At 34.7% G+C, this 26,934-nt stretch overlaps 2 protein-coding genes across 5 annotated transcripts in view; one reads left to right on the forward strand and one right to left on the reverse strand.

Annotated features, from left to right (window-relative positions):
- Positions 1-4,106: 4,106 nt before the first annotated feature.
- Positions 4,107-26,934, forward strand: part of LOC107980680 (glutamate receptor ionotropic, kainate 2) — a 602,400-nt gene continuing 579,572 nt past the window's right edge. For 3 of the 4 annotated variants that reach the window (XR_004227195.2, XM_031927147.1, XM_031927149.1), the window contains exons 1-2: positions 4,107-4,114; positions 9,195-9,347. Coding sequence is in view for 3 of the 4 variants with exons in the window: in XM_031927147.1 (XP_031783007.1) it covers positions 9,210-9,347 (138 nt within the window). In the remaining variant the exon portion in view is untranslated. Of the gene's footprint in view, positions 4,115-9,194; positions 9,348-26,934 lie in introns of those variants that run through there. The other variant, XM_032601874.1, reaches the window with a different exon arrangement.
- On the reverse strand, positions 4,564-7,449 carry LOC103316775. Its single transcript, XM_031927152.1, has 6 exons — positions 7,308-7,449; positions 6,895-7,102; positions 5,811-6,350; positions 5,589-5,745; positions 4,880-5,535; positions 4,564-4,741 (listed from the first exon to the last, which is right to left on the reverse strand). Exons 1-6 carry the CDS (start codon positions 7,447-7,449, stop codon positions 4,564-4,566), a joined length of 1,881 nt encoding a protein of 626 aa, XP_031783012.1.

The following is a 26,934-nucleotide window of genomic DNA, read 5'->3' on the forward strand; positions in this document are numbered from 1 at the left end:
GAAGCTACAGTAGACCATGTATCGGAAAACACAAATCAGAAGCTAAATACACATAAGAAACCCAAAGAAATCAGAGAAAATAACACAGATAACGATGAACTAATATATGCATCTATTGCAAGAATATTCAGAGATCCTACAAGTTATAAAGAAGCCATAGAATGATAATCTCAGATGGGCTGAAGCTATAAAACAAGAACTAAAGTCAATGGAAGATAACAATGTCTGGACTATCGTCGACAAACCCTCACTAAACGGAAATGGTCAGAAGGTTCACACTATCGATTCCAAATGGGTATTTAAAAGGAAAACTTCAGATGATGGTCAGACTATATACAAAGGTAGACTAGTCATCAGAGGATTCAAGGACAGAAATGAGTACGAACTGAAAGAAACGTACGCACCTGTTTCAAGACTATCAGTGGTCAGAGCAACTTTAGCTATAATAAACAAATACGATTTGATAGCATACCAGATGGATGTTAAGACAGCCTTCCTCAACGGAATTTTAGAAGAAGATATCTATATGGAAATTCCTGAAGGGATAGAATGTGATCCAGATTTCAGAAGAAATAAAGTCTGTAAATTACAAAAATCTCTGTACGGACTAAGAATCAGTCCCAAGAAATGGAACGCACGTTTTTCAGAAGTTGCATTAGAATTTAGTCTAGAAAAGGACATAAATGAACCATGTTTATTCACGTGGAGAAAACAAAATCAGATGGTTGTGTTGGTATTATACGTAGACGATATTTTACTATCAGGTAATGATCAGAAGAAACTAGATGAAATAAAGTACAAACTTAATGCACATTTCAGATGAAAGATTTGGGAGAAACAAAAGTTTTTCTAGGTATGAAAATCACTCGAAACATAGAAGAAAAGACACTGAAATTGTCACAATCAGAGTACATTGAAAAATGCTTAGAACGCTTCAACATGAAAGAGTGCAAACCTCAGAAGATACCCATGGTGACAAGTACGAAACAGAGAAATCAGAGATTTAGAAGAAAAACAAATCAATGAAGAAAATCAAATAAGAACACAAGCTCCCTATAGAGAAGCAATAGGTAGTTTACTCTATCTAGCTGGAGCAACCAGACCTGACATCTCATTTTCAGTAAATTATCTGTCACGGAGACAACTGAACCCCACTGAAAATGACTGGAAAAACGTAAAACGTGTTTTCAGATATCTCAGAGATACCTCAGATGTTGGACTGATGTTCAAAGCAGAAAAGGAAGAATTAGAAGTTATGTCAGACGCCAGCTTCAGAGATTGGTACGATTCATCTTCCACTGGAGGATATATAATATTACTATTTGGTGATCCAATTATGTGGCGAAGTTACAAGCAAACACATATATCATTGTCAACTTGCCAGTCAGAGTACTTAGCGATGAGTAACAGTTGCCAAGACTTAATTTCACTAGACAAAGCAATCAGAAGCATCATTGGGAAAACAATGTACCCTATTACCATTTGGTGCGACAACAAGTCAGCAGGAGATTGCACCCAGATGGAATGAAATCACAAATTGAAAATCTTTGATGACTATCTTGAAACAATTCAGAAGAATTTAGAGGAAAGAGAAAAATCAGGCAGCAAAGCTCACATGGCAAACACACATGGAGATTATATTAAAAAATGTGTATCAGAAGGAAAATTCAAAGTAAAATGGATTTCTACCTCAGAAAATATAGCAGACATTATGACAAAACCTCTATTTATAGAAAAACATAAATACTTCAAAGACAAAATTCTCAATTTAAAATAAGCACAGTATTCATAATATAATTTTGAATCAGGTGTAAAACAGTTTCTTTTCTTTCAGATATGTCAAGCCAAGACGACAATGATTCAGAGTGAATAAATAAAATAAAAAAAAAACAGGGTCACTCGCATGGAGGGAGTGTCAGAAGTATAACGCTGCTCGCGACTAGTTCGCAAGACGTCCGCCTCATGCTCGGACGACATGGCGTTGGCGCTTCTTTCTGCTTCCTGCTCATTCGAGTTTCGTCCGACCCCGAGGCCACATCTCCGCTACATACAACACTCTGATTTTTGTGTGCTCAATAAAAGTTTCTTCTCAAACACAGGACTAATCCCCTTTGATTCATCCCGTCAATCCACCAACTACTCCAACACTATTCACAACGATTAATAAAAATCATCACCTTAGTGATCGTCCAGCATTCGATTTATAATCGACTATTTATCATAAGTAATAAATTTTATCAATTCTATGTAAAAATAAATGTTATAATTGATAAAGTTTGAGTACTTACAATGGCGTCTGATCAACTCGGCAGCTAGAGGGTCTTGATGATCGTTTCGTTGTCTGACAGTATGTACAACAATTGTGAGCACATCCTTGTTGTGCAAGAGACCTATATTAAACGTGTACCGAACTGTTGCTATACGACAATGTAGTAGTAAAAAATGCAATTTTTGCATAAAATGTGAAAAGGCAAACAATCTAAATCACTACTCCACACAGAGCCACACATTCTACGAATGTGTGGTTTGCGAGCGTTTGCAATACGCAAAACGGATCGCAAGACTTTTACTAAGTGACTCAGTGTAGCTCGAAATATTATGGCACACACTGATATAGACCGTCAAGTCTAAAACACACTGGCAAATCGCAGGTAAAAGCTCTCCTTAAATACTGGCTGTGCTGTTATTCGCTGTAGTGTTGGGGGGGGGGGGGGTAAATCGTTAGCAAAATCAAAGCTACGGAAAATTTCTTTAAAATGTTTTGGCAACATATTTAATTTCACTCTAGCCTCGTTATGTGATACGAAAAAATTCTTTTGTGTCATGTAATAGAAGCTAAATCTTCAAATTTCATTAAATTCTGCAAATAATTCAAACTAATTCTCGCTAAGGTTATAAATACTTTGCTTATTGCGTGAAAGTTCACGTTTCACCTAGAGAGTGACGAAAAAATTCTTTCACGTAATACAATAGTAGCTAAATATTGAATTCCTTCTAATTTTGCAGAAAAAAGTTTGGTTTTCGAAAATGTTATTAAATAGCACTCGCATAATATTGTCTTTCTGTCAGAAGACTGTGATACCGCGGCCTGATTTCGTGTTGTTATCAAAATTACATGTGCGGCAAAAACGTGATTATTCAATAATTCTTCCGAAAAATTTATCCAATGTAGTTATTGAAACGCTATTGTGGAATCATTACCGCTACTAAAGCTTGACGCGGTCACGTTTTGAAGAAGCTAAAAATTACTATTACCTGCAAAATGTGGCTGAAAACTGGGTTTTACGGTCAACACAGGGAATAACTGTGCTTGACCGAAAATCGAATAAACCAACCCATACAAAACTTAAAATTCTTGAGTTTTTACACTTAATAATACTGCATAATATTTACAACAATTAATTTTCGAATTCAACCTCGAATTGAGTACCACTGGGCCAAGTGAACTACCTTAACACTACGGCGCTACAGACTCGGTTTTTCATTAGCAAACTTTATTCAAAAAGTTTTATGTAATAGAAAAACAGTGTTTTTTGGGACGACATCCCCTTAAATATCACCACAACTAATTTGTTTATCGCGAGCGAAGCGAGCGTTTTTTGCTTGTAGTTAAAAAATGTTAGCTGCTACTTATACATACAATTAACACAGTCTGCAAAATTATTCGAAAAATTGGAGTTGAAAATTATTTAGCGTTCCGTATATATCATTTCTTAATTGAACTTTTTAACTACAACCTTGTTGTGCTTATATTGCCTATATAAGTTTTAATGGAGGGGCGCTGTTTGCTTCAGCGATATGTGAGACGGGTCTAAAATCGTTACCCTTAAGGAGGTTCAGGGGTTTTATAAAAGCGTAGAGATCGGCATAAAATTTTAGAATATAATTCCTAATTATATTTAAATACCAAAATAATTTTTTTTTTAATTTTTATCCACATAATATTAAAAAACGACGCTTTTGGCATTTTCTAATTTTTCACGGCTTCTTATGGGACACAAACAGTTCTACTGTTAGGAACACAAAATGAAGTTGAAAAAGCGTAGAGAGTCAAAACTTACTTATATGAACTGATAGATAAAATAAAGAGGAATCGTTTGATATTTTTATAAAGGTATGTTACCTTGCTATCTGCAAAGTAATTTACAATAATTGAGATCTTACAATACCGTCTTTGAAATCTTGAACGGCCTAATAAGAAATATGACAACGGCGCAACTCACACACTCATAAAGACGCACGCCTGTGTGTACCTAACCTAACCTAACCATACGTAAAGATCTTCGCTGTCTGCTTGGCGTTCTGCTTGGCACTGTTTATATGGAGGTTATGAACAATATTGAACATTGATTTCATGTGTTTTGATTGGTATAATGATCACAATGAACAATTGTATTAACGTCAGAATAACTAGAATATTTTTTTTTATTAAAACAAAATCTTGTTACATATACGGTATCAGTTAACTAATATATTATATATGAATCAATACAATCTATTGACTTTTTTAAATCTTTGGCACGTCAAAATGCAACTAACTAGTTTAACTTTAAGTCCACTTTATCACAAGTTCTCCTGGAGTCCCTGGAGATAATCTAAAATACTGATCAACATTTTCTTCGTTTTTATAATTTGTGGCTTTTCAATATTGACTCCTTTCAGTAAAATTTCTGTTTGTTCTTTTCCTTTTGTTTTAAAAGTTTCGAGTATCATCTCTTCCGTTATTCCAAAACTTGCCAATCTTTTCCGCATAGATAGTTTTAAAACAGAATTCAACTGTGTATATGTATTTAGAATTCTTCTACTGTTATCAGCATTTTCCATATGGGTGATAACATCTTCAACAGATTTTTTGCTGTTTATAACCTCCAGTACTTACAGATGAGCTACTGTAAGCTTTTCTAATAAAGAAGTGTCAAAACTAGCATCATGGGCACCATCGCATGGAAGACTCATCATTTCAGAGGCTAGTGTAGTTAGCTTATATCCACTTTGTCTCTTAAGATAGTTTTTTCTAAATAAACTCAGCGTGTCACTAAATCCCGCAACAACTTCTTTGAACTTGTCAATGAGGGATAACTTTTGTAAAGCTAGAATAAGACAACTTGAATCAAAAGCACAATTGTGCGCCACAAGAATGCATTTTTTTCCAAGACTTAGTAAATACTCCAGTAATTTTTGAAATAGTACACTACTAGCCCTAGTAATAACTTCATGTCCATGTTGGAATAATTTTTTGTGTACTGTATTCAAACCATTTGCTTTTGTTGTGGCAGGAGCTATAGAGCGAGTAGGTGTGATAAAAGAAGTAAATATAAATTGTCCACATTTCATAGATAGTTGAAGAATTTCATGCGAAAGCTTCAATCCAGCGGTCTCTAAATCAAAGAATACTATACAAAGATCATCTGTTCCATAAGAAATGGTATCGTTAGGCAAAACATGAAGGCATTGTTCTTCGTGAACACTTTGAATAGTGTGAGATTCTAATAAAGTTATATTGCTTTGGTACGTATTTCCTTCATCTTTTTCTTTCTGATTTCTTAATTGCGATCTTTTAGCTTTTAGTTCTAATCTTTTTTTTTTACTTGTGGTTGACTAGATTTTTCCTTTCTTTTCAATAATTGTTTGTCACATTTTTCAATATAAGTATCTACATTTTTACTCCAAGGTATACTAGCAAGTATCATAGTACTTCTAAGATAATCAATACCACAATTTTTTTGTGCAATGGCAGCAGCAAATCTGTAATCCCCAGATTCAGAGTAGCATATGTAGAGTAGCATATCCTCTTTGGTGCTTTACTGCACATAGAGTTATTTAAACTCTCATTCGCCTGACTACTCGCAGCACTTGCAAATTTTTCTCCGGTATTTGCCAGTTGAACAAAAATCTTCTTTAACGCTTCAAACAATTGTGGATTGGAAAGTCTAATACCAGATACATTTTCTTGATTACCAGTACACCAATTGCCACATTTCTCATGATGGTCAAACAGATGTTGTGGAATATTCTCAATAGCAACTTTTATTTTTTGAATGTCCCCCTTGTTCTGCTGGACAACATATGAGAAACAGCGTTGAACATGCTTGATAACCTCATTTGTCAATTCTTTTTCAGGATCTGATGCCTTCTCTTTATAAATTTCATGAAGTATGTTTCCGATGCCTTTCACAGAATGGTTCATATCAGATTGTTTAACAACCTGGTGAGAACTCGCTTTCTGGACAGATGATATGCAGCTGCTGTCATTGTCACCAATGAAAACTCCAACTTGAAGATTAGCTTCTTTTAAAATGGAACTTTTAGTGACAAGTTCTAATGCTTCATCAGATTCCATAGCCTTTGCGCTGCCATGGAAATTAAGTCTACAGTCATGTTCAACTTATTTCCCAGTTCGAAGCTCTGAATCACAAGTCTTGCATTTTCTATTTTTGGTACAATAGTCGAGGACTTTCCCAGTTTTCAATCCTATTATGGCACAATAACCATTTAAACTGTCGTACACATGTCCATTTCCACGCTGGCTCCAGCTCATATTATAAGAGGCAAAAATTCTCACTAACGGTCGGTCACTTTCTGATGAGTCGACATTCACAACTAAAAATTGCTCCTGTAAATCCTCAGGCCTGTAAGAAATTTTGTTCCAAGTCAAGTGAAATAAGAAACTTTTTTTGTATACAATATTATTTTGTATTAAGTTTTACATGGGTTACAACTTAAGAATAATAAATGTAAAATCATAATGAATTTGTAAAAATCAATTAATAATTTCATTATAATAGAGAGTAATTATCTCTCAATATGTCGTTTATACAATTTATATTATCATAAAGTATTCATAGTACTTGTATAGAGCAAACCCAGTACTGTATCACATAATATTAAACTCACAACAGCTTTTTCAATTCTTCTATATTTTCCAATGTCAAAAGTCGTTCCATTTCAGCTGCCTCCAAGCAGCTTTCCTTCGCAACATACTCTATGAATGGACCAATAATCCTCTCGTGCTTCTTGAAAAGTTTAGAATCTATACCAGAAAAGCCCATGATATTAAGAAACTTATTTGCTTGTGTTTCACCTATTCCAGTGTGTATAGATCCTACAAAATTATGTATACGAAATATGTCAAGAAAAGAAATCAAAACAAGAAAATGCTATAAAATTGACTATATTTACCAAGTGCTGTTTTAGTATTTGTCATAAACATTTTTTTCCTGATGCTGGACATTTGTATTCCTTGTCAGTTTTAACAGGAACCACTAATAAACAATTACTGCAGCGCACATAAAAAATGGAAGCTACACCTCTTTTAGTCTCTTGCTCGATATCCTGCATTAGAAATGGTGTCTTGCACGCAGTGCAAATCATTTGCTCCGACATGTGTTTCACATCAATGATTCTGCTACCTTCGACTTTACAATTTGGAGCTTCGTCATTCTCTACCATTTTTTTCTTTTTTTTTTGCAATTTTGATCATGTTGAGATTTTTAGCATTTTCAGATCTTCTTAATAAAGCATCCTGTACTTTTTTTTTAATAAATCGTCCTTTCTACAACGATTAGACATTTTTCTTTCATAAAATAACTACTGTGAACAATCTGCACGTCTCTACAGTTTTTAGGTTATAGCCACAGCTGAACTATTGATGCGTGCGATCAGTTACTACCAACGTACAGCCAACATACATCACATCCGTGCACTGTTGCCAAATTTATTCTATTTTTATTTGGATTTTTTATTAAAGAAATTATTTTTTAATTTAAAATATTGTTATTAGATGGTATAAAATAATTTATTTCAAGTTGTCACCCCTGCTGCTCTCCTATGTTAAAGGATAGGCACCTCCCCGTGTCCCTCACCCCCCCCCCCATGATACCACCGAACCTCCTTAAGTTGATGCTATTGCACAAAGTTGTTCATTAAAAGATGATTTAAATAAGGTATGAATTACAAAACTGGTCACTTCAATTCATAAATCGAAAATTATGAACTCGGAAAACTGAAGAACTGGAGAACCAGAAAACGCTAAAATGGGTTTCTCTTTTAGGGGACCTCACCACCTTCAATTAAAAAAAAATGAGATATTGAATTTTTTGTATTAATGTACCTTAAATTGTTTAAATTATCAATTAAACAATTATATTAACTCAGGAATACTGTAAAAATTATCAAACAATGTTCATAAATACCATATGTCAAGTACAATAGGTCTTCGAAGGCCAAAAATCACAATTTTCATTATTTCAGCTACCGCAGACTTACAGTTTTGGGCTTTGAAGGACACTTTTTTCTTAATGAATCTACTTTAAACACATATGTTTATGAAATAAATGTGTGAATTTAAGAAAAATTTTAATTTTAAAAAGTTGTCTACAAGTTAAGCATAATTTTTGTCATTTTCTAAATATTTAAACAAATTTTTTTATCAAATCGTAGACAACTTTTCTAAATTAAATTTTTTTTTTAATTCCCACATTTATTCTATAAACATATGTGTTCAAAGTAGATCCATTAGGAAAAAAGTGTCCTTTGAAACCCAAAACTGAAGTAAGTCTGCGGTAGCTAAAATAATGAAAATTGCGATTTTTGGCCTTCGAAGACCTATTGTACCTGACATATGGTATTTATGAACATTGTTTGATCATTTTTACAGTATGACTGAGTTATTATAATTGTTTAATTGATAATTTAAACAAGTTAAGGTACTTTTACACAAATAATCAATATCTCATTTTTTTTAAATTTAAGGTGGTGAGGTCCCCTTAATATAATAGAGAAAGGATTATCCAATGCCACAGCAATAGTGTTGACATTTCTGTTGACGTCAGCACATACGCTTGCACTGGCTACTCCGTTAGTTTTCACCTTGTTAAGTATTATGTAAATTATACTAAAAAATATATAAAAAGACAATGAAGCAAGTTGGCAAATGCACCCCGAATAAATATTCTTTTTTCGCTAATAAAAGTTACCAAGAATTAGTCTGCAGAACGTAACTGAAGGAAAATTCGCTATAAATACGTCATAAAGAGATTAATTGCAAAATAAATCAAATGCTGAAGAAATCTTGAAATTATTTTGATTAAATTTGCTTTAATAAATATAATCGACCACCAAAGCTAATATTTATTTATTTTTGCTATTATATCATTACTCTGAATAACAACATATAAACAAATTAAATATTCTAGACTGAAACGGCTTTAATGTATGATGCTGTTCACTTGTTCGCTCATGCACTACATGTTTTGGATGCCTCTCAACAAATAGATATCAAACCATTATCATGTGAGTTAACCAATACCTGGGACCATGGCTATTCATTGATAAACTACATGAAAAACGTGAGTATCAGCATATTCATTGCAAATTTGGATAATAGAATAATTTATGATTTTTAATTTCTCTGTCTCTCCATATTAATAAGAAAAATTTTTACACCTTCAGAAATTGGCTCTGTATGAATTCAAGTTATTTGAGCTCTTTTATCTCTCTTCTTTTTGAGCTATGTGTATAACTATAGCTATACTCTCTTCTTTCCTCAACACTACGCGCATCGTGTTGAGCCTTATGTTCGCTAAGTATATCAATAGACTCCTTTTACGCATATCGGTGTGTCGAAGGGCGTTTAAAAAATTTAAACAGATCATAGCGTCATTTCATGTCGTCTAAGAAGTTGGCATCCAGAATTTTAAATTCATAATTTATAATCATCTAGTATTGTTGAATCGTCTGCACATTAAAAATTATTAAGAACAAAGATTTAGTAGCTTCTATCGGTCTACCTGCGGCAGATAAAGCGTGAAGGGAAAGGTATAAAAAAATTAAAGATTTTAGTTTCAATCCCTTCGACATTTCGGCAATCAATGCCGCCCTCATCAGGAATAACTGAAAGTTAGGATTGATTCGATAAATATACAAAAAATTTTACAAAATTTCCTAAATTTTACAAAATTTCCTAAATTTTACAAAATTTCCTAAATTTTACAAAATTTCCTAAATTTTACAAAATTTCCTAAATTTTACAAAATTTCCTAAATTTTACAAAATTTCCTAAATTTTACAAAATTTCCTAAATTTTACAAAATTTCCTAAATTTTACAAAATTTCCTAAATTTTACAAAATTTCCTAAATTTTACAAAATTTCCTAAATTTTACAAAATTTCCTAAATTTTACAAAATTTCCTAAATTTTACAAAATTTCCTAAATTTTACAAAATTTCCTAAATTTTACAAAATTTCCTAAATTTTACAAATTTTGCAAAATTGTTAAAATTTTACAATACCATATACGAACAGCTGATGAAAAATTTTCCTCCCTAGGGAAGAAAAACTGTCTACCCGCTGCTTTTAAAAAATAGATTTTCCATTCGTTTTTCATGCACGGAAAAGGGTCTTTTTTATGCACGAATTGTAAAATAGTACATTGTGAAACAAGGGGAGAAAATAAGCTATGTCATGCGTGGGTGAGGTGCTCAGAGACGTAGACGAATGCTGAAAACACCTCACCCGAGTCTGACATGTGAATCTGAAAAAATTAAAAAATTTGAGAGATATGAGAAACGGGTATTAACAGAGATAACTTGGGTTAATTTAACTCAACTTGGGTTAACTTGACTCGAGCGGGGAGAAAAAAATTGTATCCTCGCTTGAGCTCAAACTTTTTCTAACACCTTGGAATTGACGATTTTCTACGCTACTTTTAGGCATGAAAAAAGGCCCATTTCTTGCGCCTGTTGGGAAAAATTATTTGTTTAAAAAAATGTGATAATGCAAAGGACAAGATGATGAAAAAGATTTGGAAAATAGCAAATCTATAAATGTAGAAAATAAGATATTGGAAAATAAAACCGAAATTGATAAATATGATGTAAATTTAAATAGAAAAAATTCTCTTATCTCTACTTATACTTTTGGTGAAAGTAGAGACAACGAATCAAATTTTGATATTGCTGAAAATAATAATTTAAGCTTAAAAGTGCAAAGAAAATCTGATAGAAAGAAAAGTCCTGTAAATAGGTACCAAAATCCTGTAACTCATTTTATTTATGAAAATTATTGGGTTGGGTAAAAAGTAATTTCGTTTTTTTCATATCACTGTAGAACTTCTGAGGTTTTTGAGCGAAAAACTTAACCAAGTGATTTTTACAACCTCCTTTTTAATCCAGCTTTACACCATTAAGAGAGTTTTGCAGAGACCAGAATAAATTATAGTCCGACGGGGCAAGGACCGGGCTATACGGTGGATGCATTAAAACATCTAACCAAACTCACTTAATTTTTGACGAGTCATTAAAGATATCTGCGGTCTAGCATTGTTGTAATGTATGACAACGACTTTCCTATTGATCAATTCTGGCCGTTTTTTTTTTCAATCGCCTTAGTTGCGCGTTGCAGTCGCATTAGTTGTTGACTGTAGACAGTCTAACAAGGAAAGGTACCCAACCCGAACCCACCGATTTTGATGATTTTCATATATGTTGTAGAACATAAAAAAATAAGAGACACGTATTTTTTTTTATCGGCTAATTTTCACTTTTAAGGGGTAAAAACCTCCCCTAAAGTTAACCCCCAAAAAGCGTTTTTTTTAAATATCTCGGCTTAAAATTAATATTTTTCAATGAAACAAATTGGAGGTTATTTCTTACAAAAAGAGCAAGTATTTCATGGTGATTTGAAGAGTAAGGGTAGCATCCCCTATTTTTTAGGGGTTGAAAACATATATTTTTTGGCATAATTTTATAATAAAAATGTTTAAACCGACTAAAAAAAATTGGAAAAAATGTTTAAACATCCTTAATAACAAAATTTAGTTGACGTCTTTCGGTGTTTTCATAAATATTATCCCTAAGGGGGTAAACCACCCCTAACACAAAATAACTGTAAATATGTAATTCAATACATAATATTTCGTAGAAAGTTTGTATATAGAGGTTTCGAGGTCGCTGATTACAAATCTGTTATCAGATTTTGAAAATTCAAAATGGCGGATCCAATATGGCGGACGGAAATATCGAAAAAAAATTTTATATAATAAAAAAGTTTTAAACGACTAAAAAATTTGGAAAAAATTTGTAAACATCTATAATAAACAAATTAAGTTTTTAGGTTTTTTCATAGATACTTCCCCTTAGGGGGGTAAACCACCCCTAACACAAAATAACTATAAGTATACATCAATCCATAATATTTTGTAGAAGGTTTGTATATAGGGGTTTTCGAGATCGCTCTTTACAAATCTGATATCAGATTTTAAAAATACAAAATGGCGAAACCAATGTGGTGGACGAAAATGTCGAAAAAAAATTTTAACTTTCAAAAAAACTTATTTACTAATGTGTGATCTTTGTAGCCTGTACATGTGAACTAAAGAGCCTTAAACCCTAAACCTCTAAAGAACAAATAGGCTAAATGGTTGTGCTTTTTAACCAAACGACTCCAAACCCCTAACCTCCAGACAAGCCGAAGGCCTATGCTTTACCGTAGACACGAGTATAGACATATTACCGATATTTTATTCTATCATTTTGTATGTAACAAATAACGTCTCGTTTTATGTTTCAATCAAAGATTATTTATTTTTCTGCTTTTATAAATTAGCATAATTTCAAAAGTAATTTCATAAATTATAAAGTATTTCATAAATTGCATAATTATATAATTTTATAAATTCAAAAAGTCCACACTTTTTTGCAAATGAAAAAACATAGGTTAATAAAATTAGTTTATCAAACTATTTTGCGTTTTGTAATAAAATTTAATGTTGTCAAACTTGGGAGTTTTTCATTGTTACAATTATTTCGTAAGCCGAGTTTTTTAGATGAATTCTCGAAGTAATGATTATTGTATCTATAGTAAAATATTTACAGTCTGGAATTCCATAATAATACTATTTGCTACGATTTAATGAATTTATCAAAAAATCTAAATTTAATAATAAATATTATTCTAATTATTATTATTATTTTTCATTATCATTGCTATTATCAGTATTACTGTTATTATTGCTATTGCAATTATGCTTATTCTTCTTCTTATTATAATTATTATTATATTACTATGATAATTTTTGTTATTGGTAAAAATACATAAAAGAATATTAATACTCGAACTTCATTTGCAATTAAAGAACACGTTGTTATTGAAAGGGAATTTTATATGCATTCATTAGTTTAATGAATGTTATCGTACATTCAATGATAATTCCACAGATAAATGTCTTTCACTCATAAAAGTTGTTGACAATATGTGCGAATCAGTATGTTCTTTTTTTAGATTGTTTTCATCGAGTGTTTACCTCAGCTGCCTGTGTTATTTCTTAGGCAGTGAGTGAGTTTTGTGGGTATTCTAGTTCGATGCCGGAAAGTACGAATAGTACGTCTTTTTGTTTGTCAGTGGTATCATACAGTTGTAGAAAATTTTCTTTAGTGATTTTATATAGATTTACATTATTCAATTTCAAAGTGAATAAAAGTTGAATAAAACCAAAAATAGAGTTTTCCGAACATCACAAAGTGGAACGAGAATTCTTCTCCAATGCATAAATTAATGATTTGATTCAATTTACATTCACTCGTTTTATTCTGGTAGAAATGTAGCAGTCGTGCCTTACATGCAAAAACACAGCTTGTATAAATTTTACCGCTTGTTTTCATTTTAGATTGAAAAATGAAAATTAATCCGTTAAACGTTCTAAACTTATTATTAGCATACTTTCAAGCGTTAAACATACCAGATAGTGTCACGAATTATCACGAAACAGAGTTGGCCGAAAAAATAAAAGAAATTTTAATAGATGCAACACATGATTTCAACGATGTAGAAATGATTACTGATGACTCTTTGGATTTTCAAGAAGAGTATAAAGACCATAATGCGGAAATAATTGAAGATGAAGTGCAACATCATTTTCCTGATCCGGATATAGCACCAACAAATCAATGTACAGCAGATAATGAAGAACTAGATTTTGAATACAAAAAAAGAGCTGTAGAATTTTGGAGAAGTAGCAAAACGAAGCAAAATTTAAGTCTCAAAACAGTGCAAAACAGATTCAAAAAAGTATCATCTATTAGTCAGCTACGTCGTTGGGCTCATTCAATTAATAAAGGTGGCACGTATAGAGAAAAAGTAGCACAAATTTGTCAGTATACCCTGGATAATTTTCAAGCAGCTCTCGATAGTGGTTCAATTATCCATGATGAAGATATAATTCGATGGGCCTTACAAGCTAAAAAAGAAATTGGTTTTGATGATATTAGATTCAAAGCTTCTAAACATTGGTTACTCAAATTTAAGCAAGCACACCGAATAGTTTCTAGGAAAATAAATAAGTTCATAACAAGAAAAACACTAGAAAGTAGTGCAGAACTTACGGCTAAAGCTGAAGCATTTATCGATGACGTTAAATCGTGTATACCAAGGATTGGACTCGAAAATTTGTATAATACAGATCAGAGCAGATTTCAGCTAGAAATGCATTCTGGAAGAACATTAGCAGTAGAAGGAGAAAAGCAAGTGCAATGTCTGGTACAGTCAATTTCAGCAACAACGCATAGTTATACTATACAGCCACTAATATCAGCTACTGGACAACTGTTGTCACCGCTATTTCTTGTTTTAAAGGAACCAAGTGGCAAGTTTGGCCCTATTGTAGAACAAAACATATTTAGACCAGAAAACGTGTACGTGGAAGCATCCAAATCTGGAAAATTAACAACAAGTAAGGGAACTAATAACAATTTTTACATTGTAATATCGTTGATCAGTTAATTAGTAAGTCGTTTAATTGCAGATCACTTCAAAATCTGGTTGGAAAAAATATTTTATCCCTATGTAGGCCATCACTCAATACTATTACTTGATTCTTGGAGTGGTCATTGTGACAAAGTTATAGAAGAAACAATGCCACAAAATAAAATTATTAACATAAAAAAAATTTCAACTGGAACCACAGGAAAAATACAACCACTTGATGTCTATGGATTCCGTATTTGGAAAAACTTTGTCCGAACATTTTCTGATAATGTAATGTTAATGGATCATGATATGAATTTACATAAATTACATTTATGTGAGAAATAATATAATTAAACTTCAATCATTGGTTCACAACCAACTGTCTTCACCGAGATATATAGATTTGTTTAAATATTCCTGGTATAAAAGCGGTTACGTCAATGAAAAACCAGATAAATTTGATAATCCTATAGATTTCAGTTTTGGAAAGTCTTGTGCAACACATTGTGAAATAGAAGGGTGCACAAACATTGCAATTGTACGATGTGGTTGGTGCAAAAAAGCATTGTGCTTTAAACACTTTTATGAGGACTACCATTATTGTAAAAACATCGTAAAATAATATATTTTATGCTCAATACAAAAAATGCACTATGGCAAAAGATAAAAGATTGTAGATTATTATTATACTCTAATATTATAAACAAAAATACAATATAAGTTGAATTTACAATAAAGGAATTTCAATAACATTCTGATAACAATTTCTACGGAAATTATAAAACTGCTTCACACACAGAATTTTCTTGTTTACAAATTTAGGAATTTGAGGTGGTTTGGTTAAAAAGCACAACCCTTTAGCCTATTTGTTCTTTAGGGGTTTAGGGTTTAAGGCTCTTTAGTTCACATGTACAGGCTACAAAGATCACACATTTATAACAAGTTTTTATGAAAGTTAAAATTTTTTTTCGACATTTTCGTCCACCACATTGGTTCCGCCATTTTGAATTTTCAAAATCTGATATCAGATTTGCAAAGAGCGATCTCGAAAACCCTTATATACAAACCTTCTACAAAATATTATGGATTGAAGTATACTTATAGTTATTTTGTGTTAGGGGTGGTTTACCCCCTAAAGGGTAGTATCTATGAAAAAATCGAAAAACTTAATTTGTTTATTATAGATGTTTACAAATTTTTTCCAATTTTTTTAGTCGTTTAAAACTTTTTTATTATATAAAATTTTTTTTCGATATTTCCGTCCGCCATATTGGTTCCGCCATTTTGAATTTTCAAAATCTGATAACAGATTTGTAATCAGCGACCTCGAAAACCTCTATATACAAACTTTCTACGAAATATTATGTATTGAATTACATATTTACAGTTATTTTGTGTTAGGGGTGGTTTACCCCCTTAGGGATAATATTTATGAAAACACCGAAAGACGTCAACTAAATTTTGTTATTAAGGATGTTTAAACATTTTTTCCAATTTTTTTTAGTCGGTGTAAACTTTTTTATTATAAAATTATGCCAAAAAATATATGTTTTCAACCCCTAAAAAATAGGGGATGCTACCCTTACTCTTCAAATCACCATGAAATACTTGCTCTTTTTGTAAGAAATAACCTCCAATTTGTTTCATTGAAAAATATTAATTTTAAGCCGAGATATTTAAAAAAAAACGCTTTTTGGGGGTTAACTTTAGGGGAGGTTTTTACCCCTTAAAAGTGAAAATTAGCCGATAAAAAAAATACGTGTCTCTTATTTTTTTATATTCTACAACATATATGAAAATCATCAAAATCGGTGAGTTCGGGTTGGGTACCTTTCCGTAATTGTCTTGGTTTGTCCAGGTTTGAGCAGCTTATGATAAACAATACCCTTTCAATCTCACCAAACACTCAGCATCACCTTCCTTAGCGTCAATACGGACTTCGCAACTGTTTGTGAAACTTCTTTAGGCTTTATTCATTTCAAAAATGGCTCGATTTCGTTTTGTTTTAGCAGGGATTAACAAATGGAAACTCGGCCCATTCAATTTTTTGACGTTAATTCGTGTGAAATCCGAAGTATCGAGTCTTATATAATGGTTCAATACTGTTTTATGGTCGATGTTTAAGTTTCATAGCGATGTCGCGAGATGAAATATGTTGGTCTATCTTGATTTTTTTTCAAGAATTTCATCGACTTTTCAACGGCTGGCTGACCAGGGCGAGGTTAATCTTCAAGATCTAAACATGCTATAGTGTGACTTCATTGAATAAGCATTACTATAGATGTACAACTTTAACGCCATCTATTAGGAAGAACCGAAATTATGTTTTGCCCAACCCAACATATTGAAGCAAATGTACCGAATACATTTGAAGAGGCGATAAGCTCCAACGAATATAAACAATGGCGAATTGCGATGGACTCTAAAATGAAAAATCTAAAGAAAAACTACACTTGGCAAATTGTTAATAGGCTAAGAGACAAAAAAGTTATTGATGTTGATTGGGTGTTAAATAAAAGTAATATTGTTTATAAGTAGGTAAAATGCAAACTTCGGAAATTTTACTGTCATATAGCTGTAAAAATAACTTGTTTATTGAACAAATAGATGTCAAGACAGCATTTTTAAATAGTCATGTAAATATGAAACTGGAGACGATAAATTTTGCAAGTTGCAAAAAGAATTATATGGATTACGAGAATGCCCAAAAGCTCGGTATGAATGTTCTAATAAATTCATTAAAATTTTTAATTTTGTAAGTAGTAATTATGATTACTGTTTATATGTAAATAATGCAAGCAACAATCCAATATATATATATATATATACTAATATTTGTTGATGATCTCTTAATTTGTTGTAAAGATAAAAATAAAATAAACAAAGTAAAAGCTAGTCTAATGCAAAGATTTGCAATTAAATATTTAGGCAAGATGAGCCAATACATAGGTATTGATATTGATTATAGTGATAATAGAGATAAATTGACTTTAAGTCAGACCAAGTATATTGAATCTTTAGCTGCTAAATATAATCTAGAAAATGCCAAACTATATGATACTCTAATGAAGACAAACTTAAAGCTAGATCAAGCTAGTTAAATAGATAAACGTATAAAGTACAAAAACTTATTCAGCAAACTTGTAACGGGGCTCAATTTCGGGGGAAAACTCGGCAATAGTCTGTGCTATAAAATTTTATACGATACTCTTGACTTGAATGGTTCAGTTTTACACGGTGCTTAGTGCCCTCGCTACGCTCAGGTACTAACTGCGTCGTGTAAAAAAGAACCATTTAAGTCACACGTATCGTAATGTACTATTTCGTGCAACTAATTCGCACGTAAGATCCGGGCTTGTATTTATTCATTACACCTAACGTCATCTTTCTGCGATTTTTGTAAGTCAAATGCAGACGCGCTCTTTTTTCTAATATTTCTCTCGCTTTCTTAGCATGGTAGATGTTTACGTCGCAAGGTCGTATCTTTGTACCACTGTGTCGCGTATGATTATTGAATTTTCGATAACTTCAATTCGACTACCATGTCAAATTACTGGTAATGTTTGTTTAAAATCTTCTGAAAAAAGCATAGATTAACCACTAAACATTACTTTTACGTCACATAAATCTTGAAAAAGACGGTCAACTTTAAAAGCAAATTTCGATGTCATTGATATTTTATCCCATATTATAATTTATACATTTTAAGTATTCTTCGATTTATAGAACTAGAAATTTGCTTAACGCACGTGCCATGCGCGTTAATTTTGTTGTTCTTAAACTCCTAGAAGTTGCTCCCTATTTTCACTGTACCCACCAATGAAATTTTTTGATAACGGTCTGAATTGGCTCTATAGCTTCAACTCGATACTGATCGCTATCACCTTTTTGTAGATGGATAAGGTTTTACATTACATGTTGTACAGTCATTAATATTTAGTGGTAATTTAAATGTTGTATTTACTGTTCTTCCATTACTAAGTAAGTTGCAATACCGCTTTAAGCAACATACACAAATTTTATATTATGTAATTTTAAGTAATCTTTTAAAACATTGAGTAAATAACTTTTTCTACTCCTTCCTGGTCCATCAATAAAAATACACTAATCCTAATTATAATTTAAACTTTCTAAAACTGCATCATAGGTATTTTTTGATTAAGGTTAAGGGATGCAACTTTCTTTTATGATTCATCTAGCATATTAGTTTCTTTATACAAAAATGTTGCATTATCAAAATCTTCAATATACATTATTACATTAGGCAAATTTAAATTACTCAACTAAACTTAGGCTAACTATAATGGTTTGGCATACACAATGCGCCTGACAAGCGAATGCCAGCTACCAACCCACGATCGAGGTAAGAGAGGGAGAGAGATTAGATTAGATTATATTTATTAGAGATAGAGTGTAGAGTGCGAAGGTGTAAAGGTGAAATAATGGATTTAGCAAGAATAAGTAAGTGTGTGTGTATGCGTATGAGTGTACAAGATGTTTACATGTTCTCAAATTCAAAAAAGTATTTCTTAGCAAGTTTTTAAAGCTGGCAATGGATGCCGTGTTTCGGATGTGTGATGGTAGGCTGTTCCACAAGTATGAGGCGCTGATATGAAACGAGATCTTCAGCTACTTCGTCGCGAAAGCGTATCCAGAGGTGTCACCTCTTCCCTCACAGGCCAAAGTGTCACGCGGAAGTCAAAGTAAGCTAGTACGTATGATAGTACGGTTAAATTAAACATTTTACGAAGAAAACAAGTAGTAAAATAAGACCTGCGTCAAGCGGTGTTTGGCCATTGCAACTTTCGTCTGTACAGGGAGATGTGCTCGTCTCTCCTTACACCATAAATGTAACAAATCCCTGTATTCACGAGCATTTGTAGCTTTAAGTCAAGTTCCTGAGTCAGGTCACAGTACACAAGAGAGCAGTAATCGATAATTAGAAAGTAGAGCGCTTGCACTAGGTGCTTGCGCAGTCTGAGATTGGTACTCTTTCTGAAAAAGTCTGCACATTAGTGAGTGAGCACGTTTACGCAATTGTGTGACATGCTCATCCCACGTGAGTTTAGAATCAAGCACCAATCCCAGATTACGCACAGAAGATTGAAAATTGACCTGGGCACCCCCAATATTAATGAAGTTGTTAGCTACTGAAGATAGAGCGTTTATATAGTAGAGGGAGCCCAGGGCAATTGCTTAAATTTTACTAACGTTAAGTTTTAGTCGGTTTTGTGCAGCCCAGCCCATTATCTTCCGGCATTAGCACTCATCTTGTTAGATAAAGAATCAAGTTCCTTAAGGTGGCAATGGTTGTAGATTTGCAAATCATCCGCATAGATAAGATGGGAGACATTGGAATCTAGGCAGAAACTGATGTCATTGATGTACAATGCGAACAGCAAGGGATCCAAAATGGAACCCTGCGGGACGCCGATGTTAAGACGCCGATGAGAGAAACGTTTGCTGTTATCACTAACAACGGCTCGCTCTCTCCCAGTGAGATAGGAGGTAAACCAGCGGATGACCTGTTGTGAGAAGCCGAAAGTGGATAACTTTCTCAGGAGCCTAACGTAACATAAAATGTCAAACGCCTTGCTAAAATCAAAAAGAAGGAGAAGTGTGTGACTTTCTTTTTGTTTATCCCGACCCTGGCATCATCAGTTAGCTTAATTAGGCCAGATTAAGTGCTGTGGTCAGTGCGGAAGCCTGTTTGAAGATTATATAGCAAGAGCCTTAATTTAAGGTATCTGAGTCTAGAGTGTTTGAAATGCCTGTATAGTCTAACCTTTTCAGATACGAGATCATGAAGAGCCGTGGTAAGCTACTGAAGCTTAAGGAGGTCTAGAGAGGGAGACAAGCTCTGGAAAACCTAGTTACGAAAAAAAGAAGGTCCTCCTCGCGATAGCATCTTCGCAAATTACAGCTCTTTTCCCGCTTCTCTCGGAAAAAGACCCCACACCGCTTCAAAAAAAAAAAAAAAAAATACCATGTGGCCAAAAGGCCGCCACTTGCAGACCCCGTTAATAAGTTTCCCCAACGTGTCAAACATATTAAGCCCAAAGCTAAGAGATTCTTCCAATCGACAGCCAATCAAAAAATTTCAATCAGTTGTAGCGCTGTTTGCTCTTTAGGCACCTACCAGTCATAAACCTACGGTAGAGAGAAAAAGGCTCAAACATGAGGCGAGCACGCGTACATACGCCGTTTCTCCACAAGTCATAGCCCGTTTTCACGACTCAAGCCTCTAAATTCGAGAGGTCGAGTGATAAGTCTCAAACAATGCGCCTCTTGTTTAGTCTCTCGCGAGGGCGACTCCATTTTTTCTATTAACCCCTCTACGTCGGCGTTGGATCTCAAGTGCTTTGTGTTGTCACGGGGCAGCTGGGCTTTAACGCGACAGCCGCGAAGATGCTGTCGCGTCAACGAGGGGGATTACTCGCTCCTTTTATCTCCGCACGGCTATCCCTCGATGATGCTGAAGTCGGCGACGGACGTTAACCGTCGGTGCAATGCCGACTCCGTACTATGCAGCCGGGTTGCCTCTGTGTACAACTGCTCGCCGCGCTTTCTTCGCGTATAGAGTCTCCGGCCAGGCGCGCGCTCCGTAGCCGCGCCGCGATGTAACCGGCTTTACTCTACCGGGTTCGTCGGAAGGACGCAACGGGAATACGGAATAAATACTCGTGCATTCGTGTACAATTGAAAGATGGCTATATTCTTCAAGATGTCGGTACAATATATCGCGCATCGCGAGAGGACGAGTTCGCACTGGCGGCTCGGACTGGAGACGGGCCGACGACTCGGTGGCAGCGAGCTTCGGCCTCGGCGCCTGCAGCCGATTCGATTGTTTATAAATCGTGCAATAGCTAACGTAACGAACTTACAGTTTGGACGCACGCGTGTGGTTCTCGGTCGCCGCGTGTCCGTCGGCCGCCGACGGGGAAAAGTCCTTTGATGGCCGGGAGGCGTCCCCCTCGGCTGAAGCAGCGACGTACTGTGATATCCCGGATGCTCCAGGTGAAGGTGGCTCGGGTGTATCCTTCCAGCAGGTGGTCTCGGGCCGTCGCTGTTCTCTCTCGTCTCAGTCGCACGGGTAAACGCGGGTGATGTACCGGTAAAAGTCTCCCACACGTCCTTACTGTAGTCGCGCTTTTGCCTATCTGTCTAGCGCGCTGATTCCGCGCGCGCTTCCCGAGTACCGCCGAACTGGCAACGTCGCCCTCACGCATGAAATGGTCGCGCGACGCGACGAGCGCGCGAAATACGAATTCGCGTTCGCTCGTTATAGTGTATACTAATGAATCATTTTGAATGTAGCGTTAGCAACAGCCCTGTATCTTAAAACAATGCAGCCCGTTAAAAGATGGCAAGGCACGTTCCTCTACCCATGTGCAGGAATTTTCCCCGCTTACACTGAAAGCTTACGCTTATGACGAGGCTCGCAACAATCAGTCCCCGCCGAGTTCTAACAGAGAGCATACACGTGGCCACCACCATGGCAGAGTTAAAGAAAATAGCAGTCCACCGCGATGCGCTTCTTGCTAGTATCGAAGCAAAAAAAACGGGCCCTCAGAAAAATCAACGGCCAGCTCGAGCGCTACTAACAGCGACTGCTAGACTTGTCAGCGAAAATGAAAAAAAAAACATCAAAAAGATAAGCGAAAAGCCGCTCTAGCCATGAGTTGTGCTTATCAATGTGCGCAGCAGAAGTTTTGAAGCAGACTGAGGACGTGAGGACCTGTTCCTGGGCTCTTTTATGCTCTCGTAGCAGAGGTGATCTCCGATTTTCGTCTCCTCGGCGGGGTGGGTATTTGGCCAATTAGGAGGCCTAGATGCAGCTTCTTGCCTTATTTGGAGCGTTTAATGCATGTGACGTTGCAGGGAGGGCCAATCAAAAAACCAGAGTAAAAATCCTCTCCTCTAGTACATCGAGTCCCCTTGTGCTCCTCTCCTGTCAACTCGCCTCTGATTTACTTTTTCTTATCTGCAGGCTTATAGAAGCTCATCGATGCATTTTGAGCTGACTCGCACGGTGTCCTCTTTGGCGGCTCCTCAAGCTTCCAGAGCGCGTGAATTATGTGTCACTTGCCGATAGCGCTGCGCGCTCTGTGGGTTTCCCCTTCAATGCACGTGCATCGCTTTCTGGTATGCGCGATCCATGATGTACAGTAGGCTTCATATTCTTCTCTCTACTTGTGCTGTGCTGTATTCGTTATATTTTGTAGCGGCTCGGTTTTAGTATCGGTGTGTTCTGCTTATTTTCCTGCCGTAGAGTCGTAATGTGTGCGTGTATATCGGTGTGCTTTGCTTGGTGTCTTGCCTCTACTGTAGAACCCCGTGCGTATCGGCGTGTCTTTACGTTATTATGTTTTTGTTCTAATTTATCAGTATTATCTTACGTGAGTACTAATTCCTCAATCTGTGTGCGCACAGTGGCAGAGGGAGCAGTGATATGTCAGGATGTTGGCTACAGGTTTCTGCGACTCTGGGTATCGTCCCCGAGTGCTTACGAGGACGAGACTTGTTGTCGTTCCGATTTTCTTAATTATTTCGTGTGCTTACGACGATAATCCGGAGAATCGGCTAGGGTATTGTGAACTAGTCGTCACGTGTGCACACAAGACTGTTTCGTCGGCGGTGGTCCAGCTCTGGCTTTCCTTGCAGTACCGTGTGCTCACGGTACTGCCCGGATCGAAAGCTCGAGTCGAAATGCCCGCTACGTCACGCGGTCGGCCTTATGAAGCCTTGTGCCGTGTAAGTGTATGTCGAGCGGGTAAATTGTTGCGCGCGCGCTCTCTCGGTTGGCGTCGCGTCGCTCACTTTGCGTCGAGCTTATTGCGGCTGCCTTCACGTTTATTTATTTACGAGACTCGTGTCTCGTTGCAAAGTGTGTATTATAATAAAGCCACTTTATTAATAAACACAGCGTTTTCTCACAAATTTGTTTTTAAACTTTAATTTCATCCTGACTCACACTAAATGCACTCACTTTTCCAATTTTACAAGAGTTAGGTGACGATACACCAATTACATTTTTAATTGCCCCTTGGCATTCTACATATAACTGTTTAATAGGTCAGAAAGATCTACAAAATTTAAAAGCAAATATTGATTATAGGACTCAAGAATTTAGCACACTAAAATTTAAAATTAACTATTAGAATAATATACCAGAAAAATGTAAGATAGTCATACTAAGTAATCATCAGGATGCAAAGGTGCAAATTTATACGGAGCACATGAATGAGGAAGAAATAGAAAAAATTATAGCATTATGTAGGAAATATAAGGATTGCTTCTACAATAAGTGTGGAAAATTAACAGCCACAAATGCAGTTACACACAAAATAAGAACTAAGGATGAAAACCCGATTTATGTCAAAAGTTACAAATATCCATATCATTTGAAGGAGGTTGTGACGAAATTATTCAATCAAGTAATCCACCTTACTAATCGCCTGTCTGGATAGTACCCAAGAAGCAAGATGCAAGTGAGAAAAAGAAATGGAGGATGGTTATCCATATTAGATTAAGTTATGCCAAAATATCGAAACCACTAACGAAGGTGCTTAAGAAGGAAGAAGAAATAAAAGTAGAGGACAAACAATCCATAGAAGCATTCAATAAGTTAAAAGAGTTAATCGTCAATGCACCAATACTTGCTTACCCAGATTTTACAGAAGCATTAACTATTACAACAAATGCGTCAAATGTCGCAATTGGCGCCGTTTTATCACAAGATAAACATCTCATATCAAGTTTTTCAAGAACCCTGAATTCATTTAAGTAAACTATTTGACCATCAAAAAAGAACTACTAGCAATAGTCGAGGCATGTAGACATTTTAGGCCATACATATACGGTAAAAAATTTACAATCGAAACAAATCATAAGCCGCTTACTTGACTCTGGTCTTTAAAAACACCAAATTCACGTTTGATTCGATGGAGAATAGAATTGGTAGAATATGACTACGATATTAAACACAAAAAAGGATGTAAAAATCATGTAGCTGACGCCCTAAGCAGAATAAAAATTAATAATCAAGAAGAGGATGACGATTCACTTTCAATGGTTCCCCAAGCCTCAGATATAACAGCACACCGAATTGAGGAAGTGGACGAAGACTCCAGCGACGATCTGGAAACGGCCCACACTGTTAAGGAAGATCCAGTATTTTCATTGCCTATAACAGACAAAAATATTTATGTATTTAATTACAGTATTATAATAAAATCAACAAGGGATCACGGTGTAAAATTAAATAAAGATAAGCTTAAGATTCAGTATATATTAAATATTAATAAGGATGAAGCCGAAACACAATTGTAACAATTTCTAAATAAAAATACAAAACCAAATAAACAATACTTCACAAATAAGGATTTGGAAATTATCGCTTACCGAGTGCTGCTAAAACATTTTAATGAAAAACTAAAGTTAAATTAAACAAATACTTATACACCCGTGATGGACAAATATTATTTTCTTAAAAAACTTAAGGAGTATCATAATAGAACCCATAACGGAATTCAGAAAACAATAGCTCAATTTAAAAATGAGTTGTATACACTAAACATGGATAGACTTATACAAAACTATATTAACTAATGTGAATTGTGCTTGGAACACAAATATGAAAGAAAGCCTTACGAAACAGGAAAACATAGACCTATGATCGCTAATAGACCATTACAGCATATATATATATATATATATATATATATATATATATATATATATATATATTGATATTTTTCATGTTGGAAAAAAACATTTTTAACACTTATTGACATATTTTCAAAATACGCTCAAGCTTATCATCTATCAGATGAAAACCCTATAACAGTATTAGACAAATTGAGACATTTTGCATCGCATCATAATTATTTCAGATAAAATTACTACGGATAATGGAAGCTAATTCAATTCTGCAGTATTTAAGGAATTCTGTAAAATACAAAAGATTGAATATCATCAAACTACAATCAATAGACATACATCAAATGGGATAATAGAGAGATTACATTCATTTGTAAGAGAAAAACTAAGTATTTTAGTCGACAAAAATCTCCGGGATACAATGAAGAACCGTATGACAACAGCAATCCTATTATACAGGGTGAGTCATTTTAATCTTTAATCTCAATTATCTCGTTGGCAAAGCATGCCAGCGAAAAAAGTTTCGGGTAAAAGTTTTAGGATTTTTCCCTGGCTATCTGATGATGACCTTGACAATGTCATTGAGCGTGACCTTCAAGGTCATTTGAAGGTCACGTTGATTTTTTCAAATAGAAACCCCTACTTTTGGCACCAGAAATGGAAAGAGCGGGAAATTTTACGTTTGAATATGACCTTGCCTTGACCTTGAATTCAATGGTCAAGGTCATTGGTCATTCCGATAACAGTACAACTGGTTAGCTGAACTCGAATGCATTCAAGGAGAAAATGTTACCCACAAAAGTTTTCAGTTTTCTCCCCGGCTGACGAATGGTCATCTTGACCCTGTCGTTAAACAGGATCTTCAAGGGCATTTCAAGGTCAAGTTGATTTTTTGAAATGGAAACCCCTACTTTTAGCCCCATAAATGAAAAGAGAGTGACATGCGTTCAAAAATGAAAAAATTTTCAATATTTCCAGAAATTTTCAATATTTTCTAAAATTTTCGTAATTTTTTCAGTTTTCAAAAATTTTCAAAGTCATTCCATTATTTTGTATTAGTGTCAATTTTTGAGAGTGAACTACTCTTAACAGTTATGTAGATAGCAAATTAGTGCAGAAAAGCTTAATCGTGTTTTTTACTTCTTGTAAATCGATAATTATTATTGAAAAAAATCTGTTTCCCTGTTTACTGGTCTGTAACAAATTATTTTGATTTTGATCATGGCTGATTATGGTCCCAACGAAATCGTTGATATGATCATGATTTTGGGAGAAAGTCGAAATAATTATGCAGCAGCTGCCAGACTTTATGCTGAACGCTATCCCAATAGGAGACACCCAAGTAATGTTACTATTGAAACCTTAACTCAGAGTGCTCGAAATGGAGCTTTTGTTCGTCAACGCCGTCATCATGAATACGACGAAAACGATCCTCGTGTTATTACCATTCTAGCGATTATTCATCTTGATCCTCACATTAGTACTCGACAAATAGAAAGAGAAATAGGTATACCTCGATCAACAGCATC

This window comes from Nasonia vitripennis, assembly GCF_009193385.2.
Source record: "Nasonia vitripennis strain AsymCx chromosome 3 unlocalized genomic scaffold, Nvit_psr_1.1 chr3_random0012, whole genome shotgun sequence".
NCBI classification, from domain to species: Eukaryota; Metazoa; Arthropoda; class Insecta; order Hymenoptera; family Pteromalidae; genus Nasonia; species Nasonia vitripennis.

Excerpts from the sequence above, each read along its gene's own strand:
- LOC103316775 (XM_031927152.1), bottom strand. The coding sequence starts at position 7,449 with ATGGTAGAGAATGACGAAGCTCCAAATTGTAAAGTCGAAGGTAGCAGA. Across the intron at positions 7,103-7,307 it reads CGAGCAAGAGACTAAAAGAG|GATCTATACACACTGGAATA; the intron begins GTGTAGCTTCCA and ends ATAATTTTGTAG. Across the intron at positions 5,536-5,588 it reads AAAAATCTAGTCAACCACAA|AAAGAAAAAGATGAAGGAAA; the intron begins GTAAAAAAAAAA and ends TTAAGAAATCAG.